This window comes from Lipophrys pholis (assembly GCF_963383615.2).
Source record: "Lipophrys pholis genome assembly, chromosome: 11".
Classification (NCBI taxonomy): Eukaryota; Metazoa; Chordata; class Actinopteri; order Blenniiformes; family Blenniidae; genus Lipophrys; species Lipophrys pholis.
In genome coordinates, this window is record NC_137631.1 from 16,155,883 (window position 1) to 16,166,223 (window position 10,341).

The window sequence follows — 10,341 nt, forward strand, 5'->3', positions numbered from 1 at the left end:
TTGGAGGACAATTTTGGACTTTGGAGACCCCAGTAGTTTCTAATATGCTCAACCAGCTTTAGCAGCTTTTCTTTTATTCACAATTTCTGAAGCTTTAATTTGTATGCGTCATTCCACCTTCTATTTTGTAGCTCTCTTTAGGTGTTGCAATACTAATGGTTTACCTTCCGTCAGACCAATTCAGCATTTTTTATATTTACATCCTCCTAAACTATTTTTTTGGTTTTTTTAATTGGGATCATCGGAATAGTTATACTAACATTTGGTGGGATCGCAAACTACTATTCAAAATTTATGAGAAGTACTCTAAGGAATATATTTCATCACCCAAAAAAGCTAATTTCTCAGAAACAATTTGGATTGTAGTGTGGTAAAAAAAATAAATAAAAAATGACAACACAATCCGCAAATTAAAGTTTTACTTCAAGTTCAGATATTTTTGAGAAGCATCAGGAACATGTATTCTATAAGAATATTCTGTTTGCATGTTTTCATGCAGCTTCTTCACCAGAGATGACAATCAGCCCACTGCTGGCCACAGTTGTTTCATGTCGATAGGTTTTCTTGAGAGAACCTGCAATTTCTCTCCCTGTGTGCAAAATATGGTCATGGTCAGTTGCAGTCACAGAGAGCCACAGGGGCGACAACATTTGCAAACTTAAAACAAATATTATGCTGATGGTGTTTTCTGTAAACACTTTACTACTTACTCTTTCTGAAGCACCGAGGTTCACAGTTATTTGTAGGAGAACGCTGGCACACACTTGTTTCACAGTGGATATATATCTGACAATAAAAGAACAGAATTTTGTTTAAAAATATGATCTTGAAAAATTGGGTGTAAAACATTTTCAAATCATATAGCTAATGAGATTATTTACATGTTGGTTGAGAGGAATCACTCCCTGTGGGTCTGCAGGTGTCATCTTCGTGCCGGGATTGGATGGATTACCTCCCATAGATACAAAAGTGAACATCTTGAACATAAAATGCCTGTGATGGGTTGGGAACTCCAGTCCTAATGAGCTATCCACAGGGATCAGGGATGTCTGATAACGATCATCTTGGTAAGGGCACCTATTTTCACAGGATAAGGTAAACAGAATAGATTGGAAAAAAAAAAAAGCAAAAATCTCTACAACTTTCCAAATCAGACAACTCATACTCTTACCCATCAACCAGCAAGTCCCACTGAGGAAGACTGTGAGCGTAGGAGTCAGCAGTTGCCCAGCATCTTCCAAGAGTCAAGGCAATGTTGGGATCACTCCTCTCAACCAAGTGGATATCAACATAAACAGGATCCCTGAGCACCTTCCTGACAGGGTAATCACCGTCTGTGTAAAAGGAGCTGTAGGCCGCATCGGCTGTTCCACAAAAAAAGACAAAAAGAGCAGTTGGTGACAAAGTCACCTCAAATGAGGCAAACAACAGAGATCATAACTATCACACAAACCTTCAATACAGCCTTTAATGAGACACTGCCCGTTGGCCAGTCTGAGCTCCACGTTCAGGGGACCAACAACTGCGACTGGTAGTGGTGGTGGAATATCACCAATCTCAACTACAACAGCTTCAACTGAAATGCCAGTATATCTGCACTGGACACTCAGGCTGAAACAAGACATAAAGATGATAGTAGTCAGTAACAAACTTATTTCATTTAAATTTGGTTTGTAAAATCTGAGGACTGATGTGTTTTCTCATGTCCTTGACTACCTTTGATGTACTGTTTTTGCTCATTTTGAGTAAACTCTTTATGAAAATCAAAACACATACCTAAAGTAGGTGTCCCTGGTGATAGATCCAGAGGGCCCATGAAGCACTTCGTAAGAGGAGGTCATCCTATTCTCGTAGACAATAACACCAGGCTCCGTCTACAGAATTATAACAGTATTTTAATATGTTAAATAATGAAATGTATAAAAGTAGAACTGAGGAGTTGCATGAGTCCCAGTTCTCACCGTTATCTCAGTGCCACAGGCAGTGACAGGGAACTGATAGACAGCAAAAGCTGAAGTGGAGCCAGCTGGACTGCAGGATGGTTCACTTTGAAGGAAAGAAATGGTTTCCAAATCAATGTTGGGTAGGGTGGCGTCTCTGGAAACAACCACAATGAACTGGCCATCCTTGGTGCACTGAAGAGTTACTATGACAAACAAAATAGAAAAAATGCCATGCTAAAATCACTTTTTCCACCAAATTTGGGCTGTATGCTAAAAAAAGATAGTTACAAAACTGAAATAAATAATAGATACTTACCATATTTGCCGTAGTAGCATGTTTGCCCATCGAAGCAGCAGTTTAGAGCCCCACATTCTGAACCAGAAGTGCCTGGTGGCCCACATGGAATCTTGTAGTTCTCAGGGACTTCACAGGTGTGGAAGTTTTCTGTTACCTGAGGAACTGAAGGGGATTGAGGTTTCCCAGGAGGTTGAGGAAAAGGATTACTGGGATTCTGGTTCTTTGGAGGTTTTTGATTTTGTGGAGGCTTCTGAGGCTGCTGGGGTCGTTGAGGCCTCTGAGGTGGCTGGGGGTTCTGAGGCTTCTGAGGCTTCTGAGGAGGCTGTGGGTTCTGAGGCTTCTGAGGAGGCTGTGGGTTCTGAGGCCTCTGAGGAGGCTGTGGGTTCTGAGGCCTCTGAGGTGGCTGGGGATTCTGAGGTGGCTGAGGCTTCGGAGGGTTCTGGGGAGGCTGAGGATAAATTTGGGGAACTGGAGGGAATTTTGGGTCGTAGTTCCATTGGGCACTAACCAGAGGGCCAAACAGGCCAACGGCCAGAAGACAACAAACGAGATTCATTCTCATGTCCTCACAGCATAGAGTGATTCTGAAGAACACCAGATGCTGTGGGATTTGGGTTGCAAATAAGTTGCTTTTTATAAGGTACAGGGAACACTGATTTGTTGAAATGTCATGTTCTATTTGCTGTCCACAGATGCCAATCAAACGTTGCTGCTGCTGGTTGGTCTGTGGCAATGACCTGAAGAGATCAAAACAATTCCAAAGAGTAAATAGTTTATTATTAATCCTGACTGGATAACTTCTATCCTGTTTGAACAAATTCAAACACAAACAGGGTCTTGGTGACCTACACCATGGCGGTCACACTCTGAACAAATGCCTTTTCTTATCTTTGAATTTGGCAGGGTAGCTGATTCACAGCAAAATGGAGTATGGCTCTCTTTTCTCACAATGAGAGAAAGCAGATCATTTGGTGCTGTATCAAAAAAACAACATGAGTATTTACTTCATCATCAGCTACACACAACAACTTTGTTTTGGACTCATTGTGACTTTAGTTTGTATGAGCCATAAGTAGATTGTAACATTCTGACTTGTGAAAATAACCAGATAATCTCAGAGGTGCAAAAGCATTTAGAAAACACAAGATTTAAAAACAAACAAACTGCAGAATAAGGTTACCTAATCCAAGTCAGTATTAGACAGTTTGCCTTTTCTATTACAGAATTTCTGGAAATTTGTCAGAATATGCCAAAATCTCACTTCTTTAAAAAAAAGAAAAGAAAGAAAGAAAAATGGATGAAACCAGGTTCTAAGTAATTTTGTTTCAGAGATTTTAGTAACTGAACTCACATTTGTATTGAATTAAAGAAAATAAATCTCTGCAAACCCACAAGCATAACAAACAAAACAAATACTCAAATGTATATTTGGATGCTCTACTCATTGTGTTCTACTAATTACAGAAAGCCTTCCCAATACCAGGGAAAAGAATGTACTTGATTGTCAAAGGTTTCCATTAATTTCACACTGGGCTCACACTGCCCAAAAATGAGAGATTTGAATCAAACTAACCAGTGACTTAATATTTTGGATATTGTAATGGAAAATTAGCTGTAATGATTTTCACTTAATTTGATATTCAGCAGCTGGAGCTGATCCCTGGTGACAATGTGTAAAGGCAGGGTACACCCTGGACAGGTCGCCAGTAATCAGTTTTCATATACCAAAGAAATGCTTGATAACTATGAAAATAAACCTTGATACAAAAGTATAACAAAGAGAACAATTACATATTATCTAATGTATAACCAAATGTTAAATTATACAGGATAGTATTATGAACATTCATGATAATGATATATAGTCTTTCAAACACCACCCTATTTACATAAATTGTTGCCCTGAAAATTCAAAATTCTGCCCCAAATGTTTTTTTCATGAGACAAGAAAACTGCATTACAATATTATCAGAGGCCAAGACATTAAATACAAAAATATAAATCAAGTGTAAGAGCATAAGATGGCTTTGAAAACAACACAAAGGTCCTTCTATAATATGGACTAACTATTTGTTACAAGCCATCACAACAAAAAGCTGCTTCACCACAGCTCAAAACCTGATAAAAGAAAAGAAGGTCACACACTAATAGGTTGATTTCCACATTGTGAAACAGGATGAACACACAAAAAAACAATTGTTATTTTCTTTGACAAAAAGAGGTCATTCATATCAAAGTAAAAGTATGAAATTAAAAACGGTGAAAATATAAATCTATTAAAGCACATGAGGAACACACCTCTTTGTTCAAGCCGGTCATGGCTGTGCCTGAGTTGTGTACAATCATTTCAAATGAGATAATCCAAAACTAGAAGTTTCAGGGTGAAGAAAGAAAAAAATGCAGACAACTAGAAACCATATACGTTAAACTTGTTTTATCGGGCTACCAACATGCTGCTTTCAACAGGTTTATTTGGACACATTGATCTGTAAATTAAACTATAGCAACAACTAAACAAAAACAATAAAAAACTTGAAAATAAATGACCTAAACTCTTGAAATCAACTGCCTCATGCATAATGTAATTACCATATCTACTTAGTTGACCTTCTGCAGTGCGTCACCATTCCACTGACTTACTGCAGGTCAAACTGACACATGCCCTTTGTTTGGAGGTTCAGAATGGCTGAAGCCATATTGATCTGCAGTCCTTCACAGAATGTACTTTGGCAAAAATAGTGAGTGTGGTTTATCATAACCAGGTCAAGTAAACCTAACCCAAGGTCAGCATAACTTTTATTGGCCACGATCTTCTGAGTGCATTTCTGAGCTGCTTGTAAATGTTTTCAAAAAGAAGAAGAAGTCTTTTTTTTCTTTCTTTTCTTTTTTAAATTTTGCTTGTAACAAGAACATTTTATGCCAAAACAAATACATCTAAATCGGGTAATGTGTCACAGGTTGTGGTCAAGAGATGCAGTCATTTTATTGGCTGATGTTTATGGTCACCAAGTCTTGGAATAAACGGCCAACCGAAGGGGTGGGGATTGTAGATTGAGTAAACAAGATTGCTGTGTTATAAAAGTAGGTGCACATTTCCATCATCCTTACAGCATCTCGTGAACTGTGCAGATCACTTGTTGTTGTGAAGCCATGGTGTTGAAGTGCAGCACTGTTTGCCTTGTGGCACTGGGCTTGCTCAGCAGCTTCTGCCAGGCTCAGAATTTCGGACAAAAGCCTTCCCCCCCTGTGAAAAAACCACATGTTGCTCAGCAGGAAAAGCAGACATTTGAACAACCGCTTACATGGAGATACCCTGATGGTCCCACGCCTGAAGTAATAGCCGAGGGTCCTCATGAGCAGAGAAATCCCGTTCCTGCTGCAACCGTTGCTGTTGAGTGCAGAGAGCGGGAAGCTCATGTGGAAGTCAAGAAGGATTTGTTTGCGATTTTTCAGTTCATCGATCCGGCTCACCTTACCCTTGGAAACTGCGCGGTTACTGCAGAAGATCGTGTGGCTCAGGTGCTGATTTTTGATGTTGAACTGCAGGACTGTGGGAGTCAATTGTCGGTAAGCACTATCCATACTATCAATCTCAGAGAAATGAAAAGTTTATAATGTTGAGTGTTGAATTCAAGGAATGGAAGATAATCTTATTTGTATTCATATCTTTGTTAGATGACAGAAGACTCTCTCATCTACAGCTACACTCTGAACTATAACCCCCAGCCAATTGGCAATTCACCTGTGGTGAGAACTAACCAGGCAGCTGTAATTGTGCAGTGCCACTACCCAAGGTGTGTAATGAAGATGTCTGCTGAAAGAAAATAGGCACAATGCTAACGTATATATTTTCTCTCAATGTGCTGTACAACCTGTTGTGTTTCACCTAAGCACACCCAGTACCACTGACTGAATCTAATCAGGAAATACTTTATCCATTGGCACACATTTCTGAGCGTTACTAACCAGAGTAACTAAATCTATCAAAATATTCAGAAAGCACAACGTGAGCAGCCTTCCACTGGAGCCCGTCTGGGTTCCATACTCTTCAACTAAGATGGCAGAGGAATTCTTGTACTTCAGTCTGACACTCATGACTGGTGAGTTCTAAAACAATTCTTTACCATACGTGACCTTTAATGCAACTGTGATACATCATTGATATTTGCCATGTTGTTGAACTCTTTTGTCCCAATGTGCAGACGACTGGATGTTTGCAAGGCCAAGCTTCCAATATTTCATGGGACAAACCATTTATTTGGAGGCTTCCGTCCACCAGTACTTCCATACACCCCTCCGTGTTTTTGTGGACGACTGTGTTGCTACACTTTCACCTGAAGCTTCCTCCATGCCCAATTATAACCTCATATCTAAAGGGTAAAGCAGTTCAATGAGTTAACAGAAGTGGTTATCCACAATGACAAAGGATGGTCACCAACATTGAAACATCTACTGTGTTTTGTCTGTTCCTGGCCGACACAGATGCATGGTTGATGCCCGGCTCACTGGCTCCACCTCAAAGTTCATTTCCCGGACCGTAGACACCAAACTTCGGTTTCAGGTGGAAGCATTCAGATTCGAGGGTCCTAATAGTGGAATGGTATGCATCTCTTAAACTGAGTAACTGAGTTAGGTATGCCTTAAGTTTCACAACTAATTTGAGCAAAAGGTAACAAGTATTAACACAAACTCTTCAACATTCTCATAGATCTACATTACCTGCCAGTTGAGAGCAGCACCTGTTTCCACTGCCATTGATACTGAACACAGAGCTTGTTCCTACACCAGTGGGTCAGTCTGCATGTGTACACCCCTCCGTGTCATCACAGTCATCACAGATCATCACAGATTGTGAATGCATAGTATTGACAAGCTTCCATGTCGATTTCTTTCAAGGTGGACAGAGGCCAGCGGATATGATTCCGCTTGTGCTTCCTGTGAGTCCCCTGGATTTCCTATGCCTATGAATCCAGGAGGAGGAGGAATGGGAGGAGGAGGAATGGGAGGAGGAGGAATGGGAGGAGGAGGAATGGGAGGAGGAGGAGGAAGTGGTACCACAGGAAGTACAGGAGGTATGGGTAGTACCATCTGGGGTACTTCCTCAAATCCTCCTGGTAAACATCCCAGGAGGATGCGTGAAGCAGTCAAAGCTGAAGGTATGTCATTTAAAATGGACTTTTTAAAATTAAAATTTGCAAAAATAGAAAAATGAAAAAGATACTATTCCAATGGAGGGACTTTTTCACTGTATGCTTATCCGTGCTGAAAGCTTACCTCAGTGCCGCCTGTTGTAACATGTGCTCTGCCTTCCTTTCTCAGTTTTCGAATGGCAAGGTGAGGTCAGACTGGGCCCCTTTCAGATCGAAGAGAAGGTTATTGCTTAACTTCATTTTCCTGCTATGGCTGTGGTCATCAAAATAAACTTTATCATTGGTTCATGACTGTCTGTATGCTATTCACTTCAGTCTTTGTGGTAGTTAAGCAACCAGGGAGTAAACCCCATTAAAATGACATGTAATTTAAATTAGAAATATCAAAAGCCAAATAAAAGCATTAAAACAAATTAATATATTCAAGAAGCCTATTTGTAAAAGTGTTACTTCTTTTCCCTTTTGTATAATGAAAAATGTTACCTATGGACCCCATCTCATAAAATAAAACTTCTTCATTTTGATGGAAATAAACATTCAACTGTTTGTAAAGCTTGCGTGATTCACTGTGAACTTCTTCACATATTCTTTTCGTAAACAACGTCAACTTAATAATCCATGATTCCATGCAAGGTGAGGGTGGGGGTGGGGGTGGCGGTGGGGGTGGGGGTGAGATATAGTAAAAATGTAAAGGCCAAAGTCATAGAAATGCACAAATAAATGATTAAATGGAACAATTATAGTATACTATTGCATGTTCTATCTATGCTGGTTAGTTGCATCCAGTCCAAAAACACATGTTTGGGGTTCAATTAGTGATTATAAAATCATGGATGGGCGTGAATGTGAGAATGTGTGATGGACTGATGACCTGTCCAGAGTGTAACCTGCCTTCACTCCTAGTCAGTTGGGAACTGACAACCCTTCCGTGACAATGCATTAAATTAATTGGTATAGAACAGTGATTCACAAACTGAACCTACAGCCCACTGAAAAATGAAACTTGTTGGACCAACTTAATTGAATTGCTTCAATTGGTAACACCTAAATGAATCAAGTTCTTCAAACTTAAGTTAATTAATTATTTTTTCAAAGAACTTGATTCATTTAGGTGTTACTAATTGAAGCAATTCAATTAAGTTGGTCCAACTATTTCCAACTGTTTTCCTTTTTCAGTGCAGGCCACAATGATAAAACGTTTTCAATATTCAATTTTGTTTGGATTTACAGATACATATTTCGATTCATTAAAATGTTAATACAGTTTTTTAGTCAGGATTTTCTTCTCCTAAGTTGGTTTGCAATTGAAAGTTGTGACAGCCAGTATAACCAGAAATGTCTCTAATCTAAATGTCATATTTTGATCTGGTCACTTAATTCCAAAGTTTGAGAATGGCTGGTAAAAGAAGGTTAGAGGGATGGAGCGTTCTGAAACGTGCCCAAATAACGACTCTGCTTCGAAGGATGGTCGCCCCCATGTGGCAGGAACAATACACAGCAACTTTCTATTTTCAGCACCACAGGCAGTGAACAGCTACTACTTGACAATACCTTTGTCCTTTGAAAATGTGTTTATGGTCAGAAAGTATAGTCAGGTTAATAAAATCACATTGAACAATAAGGACAAAGTTAAAATATTTTCTACCATAGTTAGGGAGACTAATCAATTACATGTCATTTTTTTCTACTTTATTCTTCGTTTCTCCTTGACAAAGTTTGTGTGGCTTAATCATCCCATATTGTTTTGATGATATGTCATATGATAAAATGAGGTTTACTTTATATAGACTACAGAACATGTACTTGTTACTTTTGTGGTAGATAATCAGTAGTCCTAAAAATTAAAGACTGGATAACGACCGCTCTATACACATTGAATTCTCTTTATTGGGTATTGAGCAAGTTACTGGAGGTTACAGTTATTTGTCAATTATTTTGAAAGTAGGCCTGAGTTGTTGATATACACATTTTGTAACTATGTTACAGAAATGTTGCTGTGACACACATCAGCACTGCGTGAGTCTGTCTGATTCACTCATTATAGTTCAGTTGAAGCTGTTTGGGTCTGGATGTTAACTTATTGAAAGAAACGAATTTATAATTTTATATTATTATATTATTAATCCCTTAGTTGGCAACTGTAAACACAAATCTAACACAGTACTGGAATGCAATAACTTTTAAGAGTAACAGGTAAACCCTTCATTGGGCAATGGATCCAATTGGTAAGGTCCACATTTCTTCCTGTACGTAACTTTAAAACTATGATAACTTCATTAAAGCAGTGATGGACATTGAGGTAAGTGTATAACTAATGCAAGATTTCTCAAAATTTGTGAAAATTAATGTATGAATATGGCTGGAAATTCACACTCCTCATATCAAACACTGTTGTTTTGTTCCTCCTACACCAGATCTGATGATGTGCACATATTGCAGCATGTCCATTTTCAGTGCAAAAAATATTATTCACGCTGTTTATATTATAAATAGCACATTATATAGTCATCCAACCTGTACTCTGGTCAGACGACTAGTACTGAAGTTAGTCAATTCTGCTTTGTCTTTCTTTCAGCTGAAAAGCTAATATCTCTTGAATGAGGGATAATTATCTTGTTTAGTTGCTCTGGTTTTAACATATTTTCACTTAATTAGTCAAAGAAGAACTGACAAAGTAGTTTTGAGTTGATTTTACTTGAATGAGTGTTTCACCACTTATTTTAAGGGATTTCTCTCTTTTCAAGAGCCACAATATTTTTTCTAATTTCAAAAAATCTTACCAAGTGAAATTATGAACATTTCACTTGTTCGTAGTGTCGAAACAAGCATTTTAATTTAAAGCTATCTACACACACACACACACGCACACACACACACACACACACACACACACACACACACACACACACACACACACACACACACACACACACACACACACACACACACA

General features: G+C 38.8%; 2 protein-coding genes across 2 annotated transcripts; one reads left to right on the top strand and one right to left on the bottom strand.

Annotated features, from left to right (window-relative positions):
* Positions 1-403: 403 nt before the first annotated feature.
* On the bottom strand, positions 404-2,843 carry LOC308117145 (zona pellucida sperm-binding protein 4-like). The gene is made up of 8 exons (XM_080475834.1): positions 2,260-2,843; positions 1,962-2,146; positions 1,777-1,874; positions 1,454-1,611; positions 1,172-1,364; positions 882-1,077; positions 711-786; positions 404-589 (listed from the first exon to the last, which is right to left on the bottom strand). The coding sequence occupies exons 1-8, from the start codon at positions 2,801-2,803 to the stop codon at positions 492-494; spliced, it is 1,548 nt and encodes a 515-aa protein (XP_080331960.1). The 5' UTR covers positions 2,804-2,843; the 3' UTR covers positions 404-491.
* A 2,451-nt stretch (positions 2,844-5,294) lies between these two features.
* On the top strand, positions 5,295-7,945 carry LOC308116877 (zona pellucida sperm-binding protein 3-like). The gene is made up of 8 exons (XM_080475338.1): positions 5,295-5,808; positions 5,917-6,035; positions 6,238-6,341; positions 6,444-6,618; positions 6,724-6,841; positions 6,950-7,032; positions 7,138-7,397; positions 7,561-7,945. The coding sequence occupies exons 1-8, from the start codon at positions 5,392-5,394 to the stop codon at positions 7,623-7,625; spliced, it is 1,341 nt and encodes a 446-aa protein (XP_080331464.1). The 5' UTR covers positions 5,295-5,391; the 3' UTR covers positions 7,626-7,945.
* Positions 7,946-10,341: the final 2,396 nt, after the last annotated feature.